General features: G+C 41.7%; 1 protein-coding gene across 1 annotated transcript in view; it reads left to right on the plus strand.

Moving 5' to 3' along the window:
- Positions 1–23,645, plus strand: part of PCOLCE2 (procollagen C-endopeptidase enhancer 2) — an 80,146-nt gene that overhangs the window by 27,403 nt on the left and 29,098 nt on the right. The window contains exon 5 of the mRNA XM_029938764.1: positions 22,284–22,539. Coding sequence (XP_029794624.1) covers positions 22,284–22,539 — 256 coding nt within the window. The remainder of the gene's footprint in view (positions 1–22,283; positions 22,540–23,645) is intronic.

Below are 23,645 nucleotides of genomic sequence, written 5' to 3' on the forward strand. Positions count from 1 at the left end.
CTTCCACATTGCCCATTTTATTGGCATATAATTGCTTACAATATTCTCATTAATTTTTGTATTTCTGCTGTGTTGGTTCTGATCTTTCCTCCTTCATTTTTGATTTTATTTATTTGGGACCTTTTTATTTCTTTTTTTTATTTTTAAAAGCTTATTTACTTTGAGAGAAACAGAGTAGAAGAGGGGCAGAGAGAGAGAGGGAGAAAGACTCCCAAGCAGGCTCCACACTGTAGGCAGAGTCTGACGTGGGGCTCAAACCCACAACATCGTGAGCTCAGGACCTGAGCCAAAGTCGGATGCTCAACTGACTGAGCCACCAGGTGCCCCTCCTTTTTCTTTTTTATCAAACTGGCTAGCAGTTTATCAATTTTTTAAAAAATTTTTTAATGTTTTTAATTTATTTTTGAGAGACAGAGACACAGTGCAAGCAGGGGAGGGTCAGAGAGAGGGAGACACAGAATCCGAAGCAGGCTCCAGGCTCTGAGCTAGCCGTCAGCACAGAGCCCAAAGTGGGGCTCGAATCCACGAACTGTGAGATCACGACCTGAGCTAGAGCTGGATGCTTAACCGACTGAGCCACCCAGGCGCCCCAGTTTATCAATTTTATTAATTCTTTCAAAGAACTAGCTTCTGGTTTCAATGATCTGTTCTGCTGTTTTTTGTTTTTTGGTTTTAATAGCATTGATTTCTGCTCTAATCTTCATTCTTTCCTGCCTTCTGCTGGATGTGGATTTTATTTGCTGTTCTTTTTTCAGCTCTTTGAGGTGTAAGATTAGGTTGTATATCTGAGACCTTTCTTCCTTCTTTAGGAAGGCCTGGATTGCTATATACTTCCCTCTTATGACCACCTTAGCTGCATCTCAGAGGTTTTGGGCTCTGGTGTTATCATTTTTGTTGGCTTTCATGTACTTTTTAATTTCCTTTTTAACTTTTTGGTTAGCCCATTCATTCTTTAGTAGGATGTTCTATAGTCTCCAAGTGTTTGTTACCCTTTCAAAACTTTTCTTTTGGTTGACTTTGAGTTTTATAGCATTGTGGTCTGAAAATATGCACAGTATAATCTCGATCTTTTGTATTTGTTGAGGGCTGATTTTTGTCTGTCCCAGTATGTGGTCTACTCTGGAGAATGTTCCATGTGCACTGCAGAAGAATATATATTCTGCTGCTTTAGGATGAAATGTTCTGAATGTATCTGTTAAGCCCATCTGGTCCAGTGTGTCATTCAAAGCCATTGTTTCCTTGTTGGTTTTCTGTTTAGATGATCTGTCCATTGCTGTAAGTGGGGTGTTGAAGTCCCCTACTATTATGGTTTTATTATCAATGAGTTTCTTTGTTTGTGATTAGTTGATTCATATATTTGGGTGCTCTCACATATGGAGAATAAATGTTTACAATTGTTAGGTCTTCTTGGTGGATAGACCCCTTAATTATGATATAATGCCCTTCTTCATTTCTTGTTATAATCTTTATTTTAAAGTCTAGATTGTCTGATATAAATATGGCTACTACAGCTTTCTTTTGGTGTCCTTTAGCATGATAGATGGTTCTCCATCCCCCTACTTTCAATCTGAAGGTGTGTTTAGGTCTAAAATGAGTCTCTGGTAAACAACATATAGATGGATCTTGTTTTCTTATACATTCTGTTACCTTGTCTTTTTTTTTTTTATAGTTTATTGTCAAATTGGTTTCCATATAACACCCAGTGCTCTTCCCCACAAGTGCCCTCCTCCATTACCACCACCTCCCTGCCTCCCCTGCCCCCCCTTCAACCCTTGGTTCATTTTCAGTATTCAGTAGTCTCAGATTTTGCATCTCTCTCTCTCCCCAACTCTCTTTCCCCCTTCCCCTCCCCATGGTCCTCCATTAGGGTTCTCCTGTTCTCCTGTTAGACCTATGAGTGCAAACATATGGCATCTGTCCTTCTCTGCCTGACTTACTTTGCTTAGCATGACACCCTTGAGGTCCATCCACGTTGCTACAAATGGCCAGATTACATTCTTTCTCATTGCCATGTAATACTCCATTGTATATATATACCACATCTTCTTGATCCATTCATTAGGTGATGGACATTTAGGCTCTTTCTATGATTTGGCTTTTGTTGACAGTGCTGCTGTGAACATTGTGGTCCATGTGCCCCTATGCATCAGCACTTCTGTATCCCTTGGATAAATCCCTAGCAGTGCTATTGCTGAGTCATAGGGGAGTTCTCTTGAGTTTTTTGAGGAACCTCCACAGTGTTTTCCAGAGCAGCTGTACCAGTTAACATTCCCACCAACAGTGTAGGAGGGTGCCTGTTTCTCCACACCCTCGCCAGCATCTATAGTCTCTTGATTTGTTCATTTTAGCCACTTTGGCGCGAGGTGGTATCTCAGTGTGGTTTTGGTTTGTATTTCCCTGATGATGAGTGGTGCTGAGCATTGTTTTATTTGCCTGTAAGCTATCTGGATGTCCTCTTTGGAGAAGTGTCTGTTTATGTCTTCTGCCCATTTCTTCACTGGATTATTCATTTTTCAGGTGTGGAGTTGGGTGAGTTCCTTGTAGATTTTGGAAACTAGCCCTTTATCTGATATGTCATTTGCAACTATCTTTTCCCATTCTGTCGGTTGCCTATTAGTTTTCTTGATTGTTTCCTTTGCAGTGCAGAAGCTTTTTATCTTGATGAGGTCCCAATAGTTCATTTTTGTTTTCATTTTCCCCTGCTTTTGGGGATGTGTCGTGTAGGAAATTGCTGCAGTTGAGGTCAAGGAGACTGTTTCCTACTTTTTCCTCTAGGGTTTTGATGGTTTCCTGTCTCACATTCAGGTCCTTCATCCATTTTGAGTTTGTTTTTGTGTATGGTGTAAGAAAGTGGTCTACTTTCATTTTTCTGCATGCTGCTGTCCAGTTCTCCCAGCACCACCTGCTAAAGAGGCTGTCTTTTTTTCCATTGGATACTCTTTCCTGCTTTGTCAAAGATTAATTGGCCATACATTTGTGCTCCCAGTTTTGGGTCTCTATTCTGTTCCAGTAGTGTATGTGTCTGTTTTTGTGCCAGACCTGTGTCTTTTGATTAGAGCATTTAGTTCATTGGCATTTAGAGTGAGTACTGAAAGATATGAGTTTATTGCCATTATGTTTCTTGTAGAGTTGGAGTTTCTGGTGGTATTCTCTGGTCCTTTCTAGTCTTTGTTGCTTTGGGGTTTGTTTTTTTTTTTTCCCTTTCCATCTTTTCTCCCCTCAGAGAATCCCCCTTAAAATTTCTTGCAGGGCTTAGTTGTTAGGAAATTCTTTAACTTTTATTTGGGAAACTTTTAATCTCTCCTTCTATTTTGAATGACAGCCTTGATGGATATAATTGTTGGCTGCATATTTTTCCGATTCAGTGCATTAAATATATCCTCCCACTCCTTTCTGGCCTGCCAAGTTTCTGTGGATAGGTCTGCTGCACACCTGATCTGTCTTCCTATGTAGGTTAAGGACTTTTTTTTCCCCTTGCTGCTTTCATGATTCTTTCCTTGCCTGAGAATTTTGTGAATCTGACTATGATATGTCTTGTTTGTTGATGGTCGATTTTTGTTGAATCTGAATTCAGTGAAATTCAATCTGAATTGTTGAATCCAAATTCAGCCATTTTTGTTGAATCGAGGGAGTCCCCTGTGCTTCCTGGATTTTGATGTCTGTGTCTTTCCCCAGGTTGGGAAAGTTCTGCTATGATTTTCTCACATAACCCTTCTACCCCTTTTCTCTTCATATTCTGGGACCCCTGTGATTCTGATATTATTTCTTTTTAATGAGTCACTGATTTATCTTATTCTTAAGTCATCCTCTTCTGCTTTAGTCTCCCTCTTTTTTTCTGCTTCATTATTCTCCATAAGTTTGTCCTCTATATCCCTGATTCACTGCTCTGCCTTATCCATCCTTGCTGCCATGGCATCCAATCGAGATTGCAGCTCAATTATAGCATTTAAAAAAAATTTTATCCTGAATGGCCTTTACTTCTTTTATATCCGTAGAGAGGGATTCTAATCTATTTTCGACCCCCCATTAGTATTCTTATTATCGTGATACTAAATTCTGGTTCATACATCTTGCTTTTATCTGGGTTGATTAAGTCCCTGGGTGTCATTTCTTCCTGCTCTTTCTTTTGGGGTGAATTCCTTCCTTTCATCATTTTGAAGGAAAAAGGGTATTAATAAAGTAAAAAAAATTTTAAATACAATTAAAAACAACAACACACACACACAGACAAATAAAATAAATTATGCTAGATCCTAGGTGTGTTTTGGTATGGTATTGAATGGAGTTTGATTGAGATAAGGGAAAAAATTAAAATTAACAAATAAACAACAACAACAACACACACACACACACAATCAAATAAATGGTGCTAGATTCTAAGTGTGTTTTGGTGTGGTTATTGAAAGGAGCTTGATTGATTTGAGAAAAAAAGAGGAGGAAGGAAAGTGTTTGAAAATTTGAGAAAATGAATACAATGAAATAGAATAACTTGAAATGATGGAAGTAAATAGAATATGAAAACTTACAAAAAGTAGAAATTAGAAAAAATTTTTAATAAAAATTGAAAATAAAAATTTTCTCTTTCTGTATTCATGTATAAGAAACAAAAAGGAAAAAAAAGAAAATTGAATCGATGGACCAACAGACAGACTGAAATACGTTAGATGTTACATCGCTTTTCCCTAGAAATCAAACCATGAAGCGCTTTATAGTCTGTAAACTAAGCAGGCAGAGAGATTTGTGGTGGTTTTGAAGAGGGAATTTGGCCCAGTTGGGTGGAACTTAGTATAACAGTCTCCATTCTCCACTAGATGGTGCAGCTTAGTTTACTGACGTGGATTGTTGTGGCACCTCTGAGTGTGCATGCACATGCGCAGGTGGTGTGAAAATGGCATCACCCAGCTACCTAGAGATCTGCTTTCCCCAACCAGGAATTCCACACCTGTCCTTTTTCTCGGCTTCTGTCCACTCCCTGCTTTTACACTGTCTTTGATTATGCCACCATGTTGCCTGGCAGCACCTTCCACCTGAGTTTTATCTCTTATGTGGATATTTCCCAACCCCTCACTTCTGAGGGACTGAGGCTTTGACTTGCTCAGATTCTCTGGGGGAGGGTCTCACCGAGCAATGGCTGGGTGCCGGCACCACCCAGAAACGTTTGTGGGACTGCGCTGCTACCGATGTCCAGAGGCTGCAGGTGGGTGCCTGCCTGCCCCAGAAAAAGTTCATTCGATTTTGTAGCAGCAGTGTTTCAGGGATTATGGAAAATCACCCATGGCGAGAGCACTTCCTGGACCCACTCTGCTCCCAGAGCATTGCCAGGTATGGAGCTGCAGACTTTGTGCTCCCCCTGTCAATAAAGTCTTAATGGAATTTAAACCCTTTCCTCTCTCCCTTTTTAGTTCAGTCCCTGTGGCTGTTTCCACTTTTCCACTCTCTCCAGCTGCTTTTGTCGGTGGTGCTTTTCCCGAACCCCCCCCCCATCCTCTCTCCACAAGCAAAAACAGCTCCCTGCCCTCTGCAGCTTCTCTCCCCCAGTTCACCTCTCCGAGCTGCATGTATGCAAGATGGAAAAAAACCTTCAATGCTGTTCCGCCATTTTCACATGCCTCTAATATCTTAAACTTGACATATTCAAAACCAAACTTATGCCCTCAGTCTTTCCTTGCAGCTTTCGTCTAAAACAAAACAACATGAAACCTCTCTCTCTTTGCCATTCTAATGTGAATGGTGCCTGGGGGCTTAAAATCTTCAGGTCGTTGTCTCTGAGTCTTCTTTCTCTCTCCCCTCCCCCTCGTTTGAAAGTTTATTTTTGAGAGAGAGAGAGAGCGCGAGAGCACACAAGCAGGGGAGGAGGAGGAGAGAGAGATGGGAACTGAGGAACCGAAATAGGCTCTGTGCCGACAGCAGGGAACCCAAAGAGGGGCTCGAACTCATGAACTGAGTGCAAGATCATGACCTGAGCCCATACAGACACTTAACTGACTGAGCCACACTGCTTCCCCAACTGAGGCTTCTCTTACCTGGCCCTGTAAGGACGCAGGTTGGAGACAATAGAAGGGCACACATTGCCCAAGGCAAGAGGGACCCCCCCCTTGTAATACCTTTAACATTCCTAAGGGCAAGCCTATTGCTTAAGGCTAGTTACACCCTATGTGAGGGTCCTGGGTCCTGGGTCTACTCTGTGATTGGTTAACACTCTAAATGTTGTAATTGGATAAACCTGCTATCAATAATGTGTCATAATAATTGGATCACTGTATCTATGTCACAATTTCCTGTAACTCCCCCTTCCCAAACTCATAAAAGTCCTACCCCGCCTTTGTTCGGGGCTCTCAGCATGGATCCATCACGGCTGTAAAGTCTGTGAGCCCGAGTTTAGGCCCCGGTGAGCCTAAACCCATAATAAAGCCCTTTGCTTTTGCATGCGTGACTTGGTCTCCCTGGCGGTCTCCGGTTTTTGGGGACGATATTAAAATCTGGGCATAACAGCCCACTTTAAGTGAATCCAGCTTTTCCTTGTAAATGCCTACAGTGAAATTAAAACTGCAGTGAGATCTCATTTATTTTTTTGCCTACGTGATTGGTAACTATTGGCAGCACCAGTGTAGTTGAGGGTGTGAAAAATGGGGATGTGAATTAATTCAGCTTTCCTTGGCAATATACTGTTATAATCTAAAGTGCCTATTTTCCTTGACTTAGCACATACATTTCTAGGAATTCTTTCTACAGAAATATTCTCTTAAACAGAGGATGGTTTATATAATGGTTCTCATAAAAGCATTATTTATATTAATAAAAAATGAGAATGTAGAAAAAGATGTGATTGTTCATATTTATTATGGTACAGGCGTATATTAGAATAGCATAAAGTTATTAAGCATGGTAATATAGCTATCTTGCAGTTATTTTGAATCCTCTAGAATCGGGCATAATTGTTGGTATTATAGGTGCTTAATAGAATCTGGCTTTTATTTTTTAAATATGCTCTTATGTATAATTTTACAATGTTTATTTTTTATTTTTTTAATGCATATTTTTGAGAGAGACTGAGCACAAATGAGGGGTGGGGTGCAGAGAGAGATGGAGATACAGAATCCAAAGCAGTCTCCTGGCCCTGAATTGTCTTGTCAGCACAGAGCTCTATGTGGGTTCGAACTCCGAACCACAAGATCATGACCTAAGCTGAAGTCAGACGCTTAACTGACTGAGCCACCCAGGCACTCTTAATTTTTACAATGTTATATCTTATATACTCTTGTAAATAACCTCGGAACATAGTGTTATCTTATTAGTACATTTTAATAAAAAATCACTGTAGTGACTTCCCGTTAAGTGTGGTGGGTTAAACACGTGTTTATTTCTGCCATTTCTCAAAATCCCAATAAATTACAGTAAGGAAATTAAAAAGTTTAAACCCACAAAGACAAAAGGGACCTGGAATGGAATTAACAGAAGAGAGATACCAATAAAATTTTGTAAGGTAAAAAAGCAGATGGTCAGTGGTAACTGAATTAGCGGTGGAGAGAAGAGGGGAGGGGCGGTACCAATGAGAAGCAAGCTGATCTGTGCCCCAGAATCTTTGCAAGGCTCAGGAGTTGGAGGCCCCGCATTTCTTGGAAGGCAGCAAATCTGGTGTGGTTGGAGTTATGTTTAAAATCTTTTTGATAGCAGTTAGCAGTAAGAAGGCTGCCCGCTTTCCCATCACCAGAGCGGTGGGCTTGTTCTCTGAGAGCCAGAGGGGCTCTGGAAGTGGGAACTACAAAGCCAGCAGGTAGGGCCAGGCCACTGAAGCAGGATAATGAAATTGTCTTCATAGTGATTGGTGAGGCCCTCCCAACCACCTTTCTCCCTGCGCCTCCCAAGAAAACTGCCGCAAGGTTTTGACCCTCAGGCAAGGCCTTGAAGGATTTTAGAGAAAACAAACAGCCCTAGAGATAGGACCTCCAGATAAAGGCATTTGGGAGACCCAGCGAAAAAGCCAGCCTGTCCCCAGTCACATTATGGGGACAAGCCTTCCCCTAGAGCTTCCAGGCAGCCTCACCTCAGCTCTGAATATGGATAGATAGTCCCGGGTTGCTGGACCTTTGTGGAAAGCCCCTAACATGAAAAGGTGGAAGGAACCCCAAACAGGAGAAACAAACATACAAAAATACTCCAAGGTGGGGCGCCTGGGTGGCTCAGTTAGTTAAGCATCTGACTTTGGCTCGGGTCATTATCTCATGGTCTGTGGGTTTGAGCCCCGCATCAGGCTCTGTGCTGACAGCCAAAAATAAATAAACATTAAAAAAAAAATACTCCAAGGAAACAGAGACCATCCTGAGGGCAGAAGAAAATTTCAAAATGATTATTCTTATCCTTAGATACATAGTGTTATCTTATTAGTACATTTTAATAAAAAATCACTAGTGACTTTCTGTTAAGTGTGGTGGGTTAAACACGTGTTTATTGTGTGTGTAAAATGAAACAATGCCAAGAAAGAAAGAAAATAAGATAAAAACACAATTGGAAATTAATAAGTGGAAGTGAAAAACATTTATAAACTTAAAGAAGGTACCTCAGAAAGCAGAACAAAAGGAGAAGAGATTATCGGAGAGGAAAGATAAGAAAATTAGAGGGTCTATTCAGGAAGCCTTGTCTGACTAATGAGAGTTCTAGGGGAAAGGAATGGAGAATGTGGAGGGGAGGGAATAATTAAAGAGATGATCCTCAGCACAGTGAATGGAAAAAGACAAGCACCAAGGCACAATTTTGTTCCACATGGAGCTCGACAAGCTTGTAGAGGAGGGGAAATCACATAGAAAGGGAAGAGAACACCACCAGCCTATTAGAAGCTAGAACCCAGTGCGATGATGCCCTAAAAATTCTGATGGAACAGGGGCTCCTGGTTGGCTCAGTCGGGTAAGCGTGCGACTCCTCGTTTCAGCTCAGGTCATGATCTCACAGTTCATTGGTTTGAGCCCTGCATCTGGCTCTGTGCTGACACCTCGTCTCCCTCTCTCCCTGCCCCTTCCCTCCGCACGTACTCTCTCTCTCCCAACAATAAATAGATAAACATTAAAGAAAACAATTTTAAAAATCTGGTGAAACTTACTTTAAAACGATGATTCCACACCCCACCAAACTGGTGGAAAGATGTAAGCACAGAATAAAGGCATTTTTAGGAACGCAAGTTCTTAAACTTTTTCTCTGTGTTCACCCTTTGTAAGAACATCATGAGAGGATGAGCGCCAACAAAATGAGGGAATAAAGCAAGCAAGAAAAAAGACCTGGGAGCCCTGCTGGGGTTTCCTGAGTTGGAGGAAGCCGAGTCCTGGCCTCCTAGCTGTGCGGCAGGCCTTATGACTGGACAGAGAGAGGGCAGGAGGGCGGAGGGCTCTAGGATGCATGTTTCTGGGAAGAAATGGAGTGACAAGGTGCCAGTGCCCCCCCATTGTCGAGAGGGGTTTAAGTGATAGCTACAGAGACAGCTAAGGCAATTCAAACAACAGGGCAACTATTAGCTCTAGGAAAAACAAAGAAGTGTACAAGAAATGGAACAACTTAGCCCAGTAGTGACTAATTTTATGTGGTCATAGTAATGGAAATCCTGACTGTTGATTTAATCAGAATTTTGATGGAGGCATGGGGCAATAATAGGAAGCAAAAGATAAAAGTTTAGAAAGGATCAAGAAGAAGCGGCACAAGCCTTTTATTAAGCAAGGAGATAAAGATGCTAAACAAAAACAGTTGAGTTCACTGCCTCTGAGGAGTGGGAATCAGGAATGGGAGGAGAGGAAAGGACTCGTTTTTGTTAGAATCTTATAGTTCTATTTTAGATTATAAACTATAGACATGATTTTTTTATATTATAAGAATTGTGTTTAAAAACAATTTTAGTTCTCTCGTAGCAATCAAATGCTACTGTGTAAACCCTTGTTTCTTATCAGGAGAACCCAGTCTACTCACATTTGCATCTATTCTGTTTTAAATGTGTTTATTACCTTACTGTGATTCTTCTCATCCCAGAAGGGAAGGGCTTTCTGTTTCTATTCTTGTAAAATTATTTAATTTTGTGTTCTGAACCACTACAGATTTCTCAAAAAAAATAAAATGACAGATTACAAAAATATTTTCCTGAAAATGTCATTTTAGAGGTTTGCTTTGAGCATTGCATAGAAATCAGTTCCAGCCTATAAAAGCTTTCCCGAAAAATTATAGTCATGTGTCATTCAGAAGAAAACAAGGGTGTTGTATGACAAAAAGGCCCTTAGCTATCAGAAGTCCCTCTCCCCCTCTGGCTTTTTATATCTTGTTATCCTTAAGACAGCACATCCCAGTGGCTTAGGGAAGGGATGCTTTTTCTTCAAGATTCTCCACCAATCATGTTTATTTTCTTTGAGGTCAACTCATGTTGACAACTTCTAGAGAACTGAAAGAATATCCTAAAATGACTCAAGTCCTTTGTTCCAATTTTTTGAAAGTGTGAAGAAATTGGTTAGATATACTTTCTGTGACTTATCTATAATGTTCTGTCACAAAGTGCACTAAGAAAAAAGGAATACATATCCTTACTTATAAAAAATTATAGGAGGCCTGGGTGGCTCAGTCGGTTAAGGGTCCAGCTCTGGCTTAGTTCATGACCTCGTGGTTCATGAGTTCAAGCCTCATGTCAGGCTCTGTGCAGACAGCTCAGAGTCTGCTTCAGATCCTGTCTCCCTCTCTTTGCCCCTCCACTGCTCTGCGCATGCTCGCTCTCTCTCTCTCTCTCTCTCTCTCTCTCTCTCTCTCTCTCTCTCTCTTACAAAAATAAATAAACATAAAATATAATATTATAATCCTGTATACACGAATTGGGAGATTATAACAAAGGAGACTGCTTTGGATGGGTGTTTTTTACAAACTTTTGGTGCCATGTCTCACATGTCTTAGTGGAGCCCCAGTTTGCCCCGTGGAGGCACTCACTGCCAGATTTTGGGTCACATGAACTTTTGGGGTTTATGTTTTATCCTAGTTGGATGTACATTGCTGTGCCAGCAGCTGATACTTAATGACTACGTGATGATTTGCAGAAGAAATAAATGACATAGAAAATCTCCAGATTAATCACAGATCTAAAATATATGAAATGAAAATAGAAGACTTTTCTCCATCTCCATCCTTACTGTCTTTGTACTTTTTTGATGCCTGGCCCATGACTGCATGTGGATTCAGTTACTCAGACACAGATAAATCAGAGTTGAACAGTCCTACCTTGGAAAAGCTTCACATTCACTGCAAGGCAGGGAAGACACCACAGACCCTGGGAGACCTCTAGATGCGGGCTCTGAGAGATGAAAAAGGAAAGATAATGCACCCCTGAGTCTGGACACTGGTTGAGGGGTGTGGGAGGGTGGTGGGATCCTAGAGAAGGTGCCTCTGGCCAAGACTTTGAAATTGGGGTGGTGATCAATAGTCTGACATGGGGAGAAAGGATTCCCTGTAGGAATATACACATGGTCTAATAGAAGTGGGAGAGGAAATAGGACTAGATGCATTTGAGGATGGGGAGATTCTCACCCAAGGTATGAGGAGCTGGGGGGAAGAGGAGACCAGCATGTCAGACTCAGGTAGGCCTTGTACACCGCTTTTTTCAGGGGTTTGAACTTTATTCCATTCTTTTATTCATTTAGCAGCTATTCATTTGGTTAATCTACAGTTTGGGGGGTGCAGCAAGGCAGCTACAGACTTCAGAGGAGAGGCCTAGATGCTCTTAGGCCAGGGTGGCTTTAGGTCCCCATTTGTCCTGGGCAGTTCTGATATGTACCTGTCGTTCAGAACATCTCAAATGATTTACCATTTGTCCTGGATTTTTCATTATTTTAAAAGAAATATTACTACTAATAGTTATTTTAAAATAATTCAGGATGGGTGTGGTAGAGCTCACTTTGAACTTGTATCTTCTGGCTGGAGTCTTGTTTAAAAGTGTATCATGCACATGGGGCACCTGGGTGGCTCAGTCAGTTAAGCATCTGATTCTTGGTGCAGGTCATGAGCTCACAGTTCATAGGATCGAACCCTGCATGGGGCTCTGTGCTGACAGTGCTGAGCTTGCTTGGGATTCTCTCTCTTCCTCTCTCTCTGTCCCTTCCCCACTTGTGCTTGCTCTCTCCTTCTGTCTCTCTCTCTCTCTCTCTCTCAAAATAATCATTAAAAAAAAGCATATCATGCACATATGCAGTGCCCAGAGTTTTCTCGTCAATACGTGATTAAATGTGAGAGACAACTGTCAGAGCCCATGTGTTTGCCCCACACAACCAACACCTCCCAAGGACAACATTTAAGATGCACGTTAATCACATGAAGTAGCTCTGGCATTAGCCGCTAAGCTCAGCTACTGCTTCCTGTCTTGATGGGAGAGGGACAAGTATTTGTTGTTGCTGTTCCTGTCGGCCACATGGTACCAGGTCTGTGGTTTGTGCCCTGGCCAGGGAGATGCCGGAAGTTACCAGGCTACCAGTTGGCTGCCTCCATAGCCAACAAGGGAAATAAAGGTTTGTTATATAAGAAATACATGCTGACGGGATGGAAGCTGAGCTGTCTTGGTGTGGACTAGTCTGACTACTCTTGCTACAGTGGTTTCGTTACTTAATGCTTGGTGTAAATTTACAGCTTTTGTTTCATAAATACTCATTGTATGGTAGTGCTTTTTAAAATTTTATTGTTTGGTAACGATTTTTTATTTTGTAGTAAACCCTTTCAGGAATGAACAGCTCAAGAGCTCGTGTTTAATGAAAATGAAATAGTGAATTTCTAGTTTTCAAGATAGTTGATGATGAAGGCATAACTTGCTTAGAAGGCTTGTCATTATTTACATCCATAGTGGGGTCCTAGTGACATCAGCTGCTGGAAAACTAGATGTGCATCTGTGAAGGGGAATGAACACAGTAGTGCCTCCTTTCCTGCAGTTTCACTTTCCGTGGCTTCCTCTGCCCGCAGTCATCCCTGGCCTGGAAGCAGATGGTAGGTAGCAGCCTGACGACACTGTGTCACAGTGCTCGCTCTGCTCTCTGCATTTCATCTCTCATCTAGGTGTTTTATTATCGCTTATTATCATAGGAAAAAATGGGTGAACGCAATTCAGTAAGATGTTTTGAGAGACAAAGACCACATTCACATAGCTTGTATTGCAGTATGTTGTTATAATTGTTCTATTTTCTTATTAGTGTTTGTGGTTAATCTCTTAGTGTGCCTAATTTATATATTAAACTTTATCATAGGGTTGTATGTAGAGGAAAAATATCATATATATAAGGTTCTGCACTATCTGAGGTTTCAGGCATCCTCATTTCCCGTATGAACAAGGCGGGCTCCTGTGCCCTACATTTAAACTTTATCTCCTCCCCCAACCAAAACCTAAACCACAACTCTGCATAATTGCTTGTCTCCCATGCTGGCTGTAAGTACCTCAGGGTTCCCACTGCTCTGGATTCTGCTTTGTTGTTCCTTCAAGTTTCTCCCATCTGAGTTTTCTCTTGGCAGGCTTGGGCTCAGTAACCCTAACAGTGCTGAATGGCCCCACTACAGCCATGATCTCCCCTCTGACATTTTCTTCCTCACCCTTAGGCAGCATTTGCAAAAGAGGCATAATCTGAAGTCCAGCCTCTTATTCATTTCACAGCCATGCCCTCAGCTAAAAAGTCCTATTTCTTTTCTCAGCTCAAGAAGTACTCATGGCTGCTGATCACCTTGTTACCCCAACTGACCAGCTGCAGATAAAGGAGTCAAAGGGTCACTGTAGTGGTGCTCGAGGTGCTAGTTACTCTTTTAAAGGGGCCATTGAAATTGTAGATGTACCTCAGTGATGCTGCATTTACTCACTTTTGCTATTACTCCAAATTGCCTGTTACCTCCCTTGTTGTTCACACAGCCTGAGACTGTCCTGCTCTTTTGGTGGCTGTATTACAGTGTTGATTCTTATAGAGCTTATATGCAGCAAAAACAACAAGGATGTCTCCATAGTTGCCTGTCACAGCACTGCTGGTAAGGACAATAGGTCCTAACCATTCGTTAAATCAGGATTATTAGCACAAAGTGCAAAGCTGTAATAACCTCCCCCCGCCCCCCCCAATCTCAGTGGCCTAAGCCAACAAACGGTTATTTTTTACTTCACAGTCCAGTGCAGCTGGATGGCTGTCCTGGGCAGCTCTCCTCTGAGCATTAACACCTCTTTGGCTCTGCTGTCTTTTAGAACCTTCTTGTTTCCTCTCTTGAATGCCCTCCTTAGAGCAAAAAGAGAACTCCAGAAGGATTGCACCAGACATTCAGTGGCTAGGCCTAGAGGTGGGGACATCACTTCTACTTACATGTCGTTGACCAAGACCCAGTCAGTGGCCCCAATCTAACTGCAGTGGAGGCTGGGAAATGCTGACTTCCTCCGTGCCCAGGCAGAGGAAACAAGATTGATGAGCATCTCCTCAGTCTCTGCCATAAGTCAGGCCATGGAAACCACAGTAGAGTAGAAATCAGATCTGGGCTTTGCCACTGATCCGTTGGGTGTCTTTAGGTACGTCACCATAACCACTCTGAGCTGTTTGTAACCTCTCACAGGGGCATTAGCACCACTTACCTTGTACCTGTGAGTTTACATTGTTATATACATGTATGTGCTAGTAATAGGGGATGTGGCCTGCATGATTTTTTTTTTCAATTAAGATTATAAAGATCCCAGTTATTTATTCAACAACTACTCTTTGAACTCCTGTGATAGCCAGGCATTGGACTAGCCACCAACAAGCTGATCCCTGAATCGTACATTCTGGTGAAGAAACATATGATAAATAATCTATAAGGAAACAACATGGTTATGTGAACTGTGTGATCTAAAGCAACTGAAGGGCTCAGGGTAGGCCTCTCTGGGAAGGTAACACTTGAGCTGAAACCTAAAGGATGATGCAGATGATGAATATGAGGGAGGAGAGTGTGCCAGGGACCAACCTGTGCAAAGAATCGAAGTAAAAAATCAGTTTGGAGGGTTCCTTGAACTGCCAAATCGTTGTATGAGAGGGAAAGATGAGGTCAGAGAGAGAGTTAGGAGCCATATCATGCAACCTCCCTGTGCCTCTGTTTCTCACCTATAACCCATAAAACTGGGCTAATAATGTCAACTTCATAGGGTTGCTGTAAAAGATTAAATGAAATAATGTGTCATGTGCTTAGGAAAATATCTGGCATGTGATATACATTAAGCGTGTGGCCATAGGTGGTGAGTGTGGATTTTATTCCGAGCACAGTGGGAAAGTTTTGGAAAGTTCGCAGCAGAGAAATATAATGTCCACTAATGTTGGTAGTCTGGCTTTAGGTGGAGGTTTCTCCCTTCTTATAGACAGGAGAGTGTAAAGGATTTTTTTGTGTGTGTCATTACCAATCTCCCCACCCCCACACTAAGTGTTCAGACCATCACGTTATTTCCATTAATCCCTTTTCAAGTATTTAAACATATACACGACATTTAAATATACACCGAATATACATGAATAAGAAATTTTTTAAAAATTCTTTTATGTTTATTCATTTTTGAGAGAGAGAGAGAGAGACAGAGCATGAACTAGTAAGGGGCAGAGAGAGAGGGAGACCAAGAATCCAAAATAGGCTCCAGGCTCTGAGCTGTCAGCACAGAGCCTGATGTGGGGCTCAAACGCCTGGACCACAAGATCATGACTTGAAGTTGGACGCCTAACTGACTGAGACACCCAGGCACCCTCATGAATAAGAGTTTTTAAGATTCTAATTTATCCCCTCTTGAAATATAGCCAATATTTGTGCATAGTTTGCATATAAGTTTCTTTGGATTACATTTAGGGGTATTGTGAGATGACACTGAGCTGCCGTGCCTCTTAAACTTTGTGTAAATAAGAATGTGGCCTTGTGTTTTTATAGCGTGCCTTCCCAAAGGTCTGTTTATAGAAGAGGAAAATCATAGAAGATTAAAATGATGGCTTAAAAAAAATGAGACCTGCTTCAGAAACAGATTTTTGCTCACATTAGTAAATAAAGTGTTAGGGAGAAGAAATTCTACAGATCCAAAGGAGTTACCATTTCTACAGAAATCTATTTCTTGCAAAAGAAACTGGCCTCATATTTGCATTTTGCTCATAGTATTCTGAAAATGCAAACTATCAGCTTAAAATATAGTTCCCCTGTCCGCTCTCTGGCCGCAGCTCTGGCATGAGCATCAGGAGACTTGGCACGTTTGCCTGTGACAGTAAGGACATCCCAGGGGCTGCGGGGTGAGCTGAGGTCATCATCACAGCGTGAGGCTGTGGCCCACACAGGACTCAGCTGTTGACAGGGAAAAACATGAATATACAATTGTTTCTCTACAAGCAGATAATGAATCCCCTGGTCAATATAATCTCACAAAACAGCCGCTTTGTCTCCATTGCCACCAAAAAAGCATCTTAATGGAGATTCTGCATTAAGTGTTAGCATTACAGGAGATTTGAAATATAAGGTTTCCCAAAAGATATGCATCTTCTTTTTTTGTAAAGAATGGCCTAGAAAAGAGAGCAGCCTTCTGGAACTCAGCTGCTGCTGGTTGGGGTAGGAGATATTAGGACATAAGAGGTGGCGCCGCCGAGTAGGTGTCTTGCCCAGGGTTTGTGCAAAGAAGCTGGTGTTACGTTTAGCACTTGATGGATTTATTCATTTAACAAATCTCCATGATGCCCCTCTGCTTGGGCCAGGTGCTGTCTAGAGGCTGGGATGCAGCAGTGACCAGGGCAGGAGGGAGACTTGCCTCCTCTAGCTCCATCTTCCAGGGAAAACAGCCAGTGAAGGAGTAGTTGGGTTGAACCACCCCATGCTCAGGCACCCCAAGGGCAGGCTGCTAACTGGGCAGAGCCCATCTTGGGGGGAGGAACTGGGAGTCTGGGAGTCCTCGCCTCCAAGAAGAGGAGACCTTGAAAGGAGACCCTCAGCATGAGTGAGAGAAGCGCAGATGTGGGAAAGTTATGCTAGATGAAAGGAATAGTTTGTGAGGGGCCTCTGTGTTTTTGTTTTTACTTTTATTTCTCCCCCTTGTCGTCTTCAAGGATGCCCAGGCTGGAGAATGATATGTACAGCATTATCCCATTTTCATTAACTTTTAAAACAGACACAAAACACAACTGTGTATTTTGCCTGGATACATAAAGTTTATTGATTTATTTTGAGAGTGAGCACAAGTGGGGGAGGGGCAGAGAAAGAGAGGGGGAGAGAGAGAGAGAGAATCTGAAGCAGGTTCCCTGCTGTTAGCACAGAGCCTGACATGGGCTCTATTTCATGAATCATGAGATGACTTGAACTGAAATCAAACATCAGGCACTTAACCAACTGAGCTACCCAGGTGCCCCTATATAAAAGTATTTTGAGATTTTTTTCAAAACATTTATTTTATTTTTGAGAGAGAGAGAAAGAAAATATGAGTGGAGGATAGGCAGAGAGTGAGGGGGACGGAGGATCCGAAGTAGGTTCTTTGTTGATGAACCATGAGATCATGACCTGAGCCTATGTTGGCCACTCAACTGACTGAGCCACCCAGGTCTCCCTAAAAGTAATTTGAACAGCACAGAAGGAAACTCACTAAATTTGCGGCAATGGTTGCTTCTGAGAAAGGAGGGGGAGATAAGGACTATGATGGGAATAACAAACCTCATTTTACCTGAAAAAAAAATTTTTTTTAATGTTTATTTAATTTTGAGAGAGAGTGACAGAGCAGGAGTGGGGGAGGAGCAGAGAGAGAGGGAAACACAGAATCCAAAGCAGGCTCCAGGTTCTGAGCTGTCAGCACAGAGCCCAATCCGGGGCTCAAACACACTAATGCGAGATCATGACCCAAGCTGGAAGTTGGCAGTTTAACCAACTGAGCTACCCAGGTGCCCCTTATCTGAAAAATTTTAAGAAGACTTTAAAAAATGTATTTACATAGGGTGCCTGGGTAGCTGAGATGGTTAAGCATCCAGTTCTTAATTTCTGCTCAGGTCATGATCTCAGAGTCATGAGTTTGAGCCCTACATCGGGCTGTGCACTTAGTGTGGAGCCTGGTTAAGATTCTCTTCCTCCCCTTCCTCTGCCCCTCATCCACTTGCACATGTGCGTCCTCTCTCAAAAAAAAACTGACTAAATGTTAACGATAATTAATTCTGGATGGCTGGTACCTGGGTGTTTGTTATATTTCTCTATGTATATATCTGTTTATCTATGTGTATGTATACACACACACACACACACACACACACACACACACACACACTCTTAAAGAAAAACCAGGAGTATAGACTTTAGATTTTTCAAGTGGAGAAATCCTTGGAGAATATGCTTTACAAAGTCCTTTAGAATGACCGTCTAGGAACTCTTAGCAAAGTTCATGTCGTAGGGCATCAGATAATCTTGATTACTCTCATAAAAATGAACACCGGCTATTGTTGTGAGAGAGTTCACTGCAGTATCCATCTCCCTCACAATGGATTGCTTTTTGGCCTTCACTGCAAGATGGCATTTGTCTCTAGTTATGGTAGACCTGCAACTGATACAGATCTTTCCATCCTTCCTTCAAAACAGTTTTTGCCAGGGGATGCTATTGGGATCAAGATGTGTTCAAAATTTCAATGTTGTAACCTTGTTTCTACTGCTGAGCATATGCTGACTTATCTCACTAGAAATGAATATCCAGACTGACCACAGAAAGGAATCAACAGAACTTTCTTAGTGTCAAAGAACTGAGACCTTTACCAGTGAAAAACAAGACTCTGCCCTCATTTGCCCCGTTTGCTCATCTTGTTACAGAAAGACCCCTAGGACAGTCTTCCTCATTTCTTATAAATTTTAGCCCCTAGCTGACTGTCCCTGTGTTCAACACTCTTTCTTGTTATAATTTATAGTAATTTCAGTATCTACCTGGAGGACCTTGTTGGGTTGTATAGCTTCTTTCCTCCAAGGTGCTTATCCTCCATTGTTCCTCTGGCACCCACTTCCATTATGCTTGTCTCACCACAACCTATGTTGTAACTGTCCTCACCCCACTGATTCATGATTTCTGTCCTTACGCAGCTTAGATTTCACGAGACATCATTAAGGTCACTCCTTTGTTTACATCCTCAACTCTCTTGGCTCTCTCTTCCTCCACAGCCCTTGCTTGACACATTGCATCCCGCTCCCCCAACCTCCCAACCCACGCTACTTAATCCAACTCTCCACCTGCCCTGCACCTCCACCCAGGGGGCTGCATGTGGCTGGAGAAACACAGCCATACAGAGAGGCCTCACTTTTTGTTGTTTATTTTAAAAAAATTTTTAGTGTTTATTTTTGAGAGAGAGAAATAGAGTGTGAACAGGGGAGGGGCTGAGAGAGAGGGAGACACAGAATCCAAAGCAGAGCCTCACTTCTAATTTATTTACCTCAAGTGGGCCCTTAGCACTCCTGCTGCAGCTCCTTGAACCACTTATACACCTTCTCCCCTGTTCTCAGACTCTAAGTAGCTCCTCTCACATCCAGGTTTTCTGCTGATGACCTTTTCTATTTTACAGAAGAAAAATTTCATCTGCTTCCACAGTCTCACTTATAGCCCCACCTGTACCTGCCTCCCTTCCTCTCACTAGGCAGAAAAGTCCATACTCCTATCTAAGACCGCCACCACCCCGTTCTGTGCCTTAGAGCAAATCCTCCCGTGCCTACCCAAGGACAATTCTCCAGCAACTGTCCTTCTCCTACTCTATCAGATTGGCCCTCTCTGTGGAATTATACCCACTGGCATGCAAATGAGACTTAACATAGCCCATTGTAACTCTCCCACCTTGACCCCACATCCCCTTCCAGCTACCCACATATTACTCTGTTCATCTTTTCAGTAAAGCTCCTTGAAAGGCTTGTTCCCTATTCATAATCACCAATTCCTCTCACCCATTTTCTCTTGATCCTTCTCTTATCAGAAGAGATATCCCTGGTATCCCTGGTGCTCTACCAAAATAGCTTTGTTAGAGTTACAGTGACCTCTAGTTGCTAAACCCAGTGACCATTTCTCAGTCCTCATTCTCTGGCACAGCAGCTGTACCTGGCTCACCTGACTAGTTCTTCCTTGAATACATTCTTTTCACTTGGCTTCTAAGTACCACACCCTTCTGAGTGCTTCCTAACTCAGTCTTTATCTTGGGTTGACCTGATTTGGAAGACCTGATGACATCAGAGTGCCCCAAGGGTCAGTCTTCTACCTCTTTCCTTCTTTTATCTATACTCACTCTGTGGGTGGAAGAGATTCATAGCCTTGAATTACCATCCACACAGTTTATCTACACATTTACACATATAGTCAAGGAAAATCCACATTTAATTTAGTTTAGAATAGTTTTCTTGACTGGAAATTTTTCAGTGATCAATAGAGAGATTGCTTATATTTAAGGCTACAGATGTGGCATCATATTTTTGTAATTTTCTGATAGGATAAATAGAGATTGCATACAAAAAAGATAAATAAAACAACAACATCAACAAAAACCCAGAGAAATTCTACAACAGATATCTCAGTGAGAATGTTTCAAAATTAAATTGCATTTTCTGTTATCAGCTTCACAGACTGTGGCTTTGGAGCTTCTAATACTCACCCTTTTGAGATAAGCTCCTAGCAATTAGAATACAGCCATGACAAAGCCAAAATAATTCTCTTGAGACTACTGCACTATAGTTTTTAACCATGAGGTATGTATGTGTTTGATACAAAAAGCAAATAGCACTGAAACACTTCATCTTATCACAGAAAAAAATGAATTTATGGCACAGAACTCACCAACATGGGAAGCCATATTTATGTTAAAGCATGTATTGACTCGTGAGTATGAGATATTTATTTAAGATGAATATAAACCAACCACTATCGGTGGTTGTGGGTTTGTTTTGTCTCTTAAATCACTAACTTTTGTCATCTGTAATATTTTACAGAATAAAATTCTTATGCCATTCAGTGGCATAAGATCTCATCTAGTTGAAAAGGTAAAACAAATCTGATTGAGACTTTTTGACCAAATACTTGGATGAATAAGTTAAAAGTGGTGTGAACTAGGGGTTCCTGGGTTGCTCAGTTGGTTAAGCATCTGACTTTGGCTTAGGTCATGATCTTGTGGTTTATGAGTTCAATCCCTGCATCAAGGCTCTGTGCTATGAGCACACAGCCTAGAGCCTGCTTTGGCTTCTGTGTCTCCCTGTCTCTCTGCCCCTCCCCTGCTCATGCTCTCTCTCTCTCTCTCTCTCAAAAATAAACATTAAACATGGGGAAAAAATGGTGTGAACTAGAAAAGAAATGGGGCTTTTGTTAGAATCTTGCCAAATGTGGGGTGCCTCTGTGGTTCAGTTAAGCATTTGACTCTTGATTTGGCTCAGGTCATGATCTCACACTTTGTGAGATGGAGCCCCACGTTGGCATTCTCTCTCTCCTCTCTGTCCCTCCTCTGTTCGTTCATGCACAACCACACACTGTTTCTCGCTAACAATAAAAAAATAAACTTAAAAAAAAAAAAAGAATCCTCCCAAATGCTTTTGTAGCCATTTTTTCTACCTATTGAGGGAACAAGAAGGGAAGCATCATAAGAATTATTTGGAAGAAATTATGGTGAAGAAAGTCTTATGAGAAAGTGAAAACTCATATTTTTCATTAGTGCATTGTTTCAAGGTTGCCGAGTCCATAAAGTTTTCATGTGGAAAACAAAACTCAGTGACCTGAGAAGAGATGATTCATTAATTACTCAGCATAATCAGTGTAAGTAGTTGATCTGGATTTTTTAGGACCCAAACCCAATGATCTATAAATTAAGTATATGATTGCCAAATAATCCCTTCAGTTGGAACTTCATAGAAACATTCTACATATTGAGATTATCCTGTTGTATTATTTGTGAAAAATGGTATTTCAGGTGTTTTTCTGTCAAGCAATATCTCTGGGTGTCATGGTGTTTTACATTATGTAGGTGTGTGCTAAGGTCCAATCAGGACTGATATTCTTTGTAAGTGATGACTTAGTAATTAATAAGACCCAATATTTTGCAACTTTGTTAGGATAAACTCCGTACGCATAAGATTGTGTGTCCTAATGAATTGTGGGATTTGTCAAAAGAGAGTACTTATATTTTATTAGGAATTCATTATGGTAGAAAACCTTTGCTGAGTTCACCTTTGAGGGAAGAAAAGCATCATCTTGAGTATTATACTTTTATCTGCTCACTTTAGTAATTGGCTAGACACGAAAGGCCTCAGATACTGTTTTCATGACATCATTTTCCAATTGGTCCTTTTCTCTACAGGTTCCCGAGGGAAAAGTAGTAGTTCTTAATTTCCGATTTATAGATCTTGAGAGTGACAACCTGTGCCGCTATGACTTTGTGGATGTGTACAATGGTCACGCCAATGGCCAGCGTATTGGGCGCTTCTGTGGCACGTTCCGGCCTGGAGCCCTTGTGTCCAGTGGTAACAAGATGATGGTGCAGATGATTTCCGATGCCAACACAGCTGGGAATGGCTTCATGGCCATGTTCTCTGCTGCTGAACCAAATGAAAGAGGTATCGTTTCCATATAATGCTAATAATAGCAATAAGGATGGCTCACAGTTCCTGGATGTTTACTGTGTGTTAGGCTGTGTTCTAGGCACCTTAAATATGTTCACTTCTTTAATCTAAAATTTAAGAGCAGTTCTCAAAAATATCTGGTAAATGCCACCAAACCACCAGGAAATCATTCAAAAAAGTCTCTTTTTAAAGTCCATGTGATTCTTATCAAAATTCAAATACAGAAACTTAAGGAATAAAAATGAGAAGCTTACATACATATATACACATACAGATACAGAAACATACCCCTTCACTCATTTTTAGTGCCCTCTCAGAGCCATGGTGGTGGTCCCATATCTTTCTATGTGCACTCATACATATATAATTCTGCAATAGCCTTTTTAAAATGTAAGTGGGGTCAAACATTTATAGTGTTTCACAGCCTTACTTTTCCCATGGAAACCTATGTGTTGGGGTATTTTCATGTCAGTACATATGAGCACCCCAGGGTAGAAATCTCTACCCTTAAAAGATAACTGAAGTGGGGCACCTGGGTGGCTCAGTTAAGCATCTGACATTGGCTTAAGTCATAAACTTACAGTTCATGAGTTCAAGGCCTGCATTGGGCTCCCTGCTGTTGGCACAGAGCCCACTTCGGATCTTCTGTCCCCCTCTCTTTCTGCCCCTCCCCTGCTTATGATCTCTCTTCTCTTTCTCAAAAATGAATAAATTTATATATATATATGAAAATAAAAGATAACTGCAGTGGGCAAGATTTGTTAAATTTGAGCCGTTAGCTTGACATCATCCCCTAGTCTGCTCTTGCTTTGGGCTATTGTGCAACATTACTGGTCTGAGAGGTCAGAGGACAGAATCTAGGGCTGAAAGAGCAGCCAGAATGTTTGGAAGGAAATCTTGGCTGGGAGCTACAGAGGAATTGAAGCACAAAGGTCACAGATAAAATCCACCTAAATCTTTGGCTTACAGCCAACTCTGCATATGCAGAGGAAAGGCCAGTTGGCCTGGCACAGAAGCATCAGCTGGAACATGAAAGTGAACAGAGATTACAGCTGCTGCCCGCTGCCAGGAAGATTGGCTTTGAGCTTGAGTCTAGGCAA

This window comes from Suricata suricatta, chromosome 5 (assembly GCF_006229205.1).
Source record: "Suricata suricatta isolate VVHF042 chromosome 5, meerkat_22Aug2017_6uvM2_HiC, whole genome shotgun sequence".
Taxonomy (NCBI): domain Eukaryota; kingdom Metazoa; phylum Chordata; class Mammalia; order Carnivora; family Herpestidae; genus Suricata; species Suricata suricatta.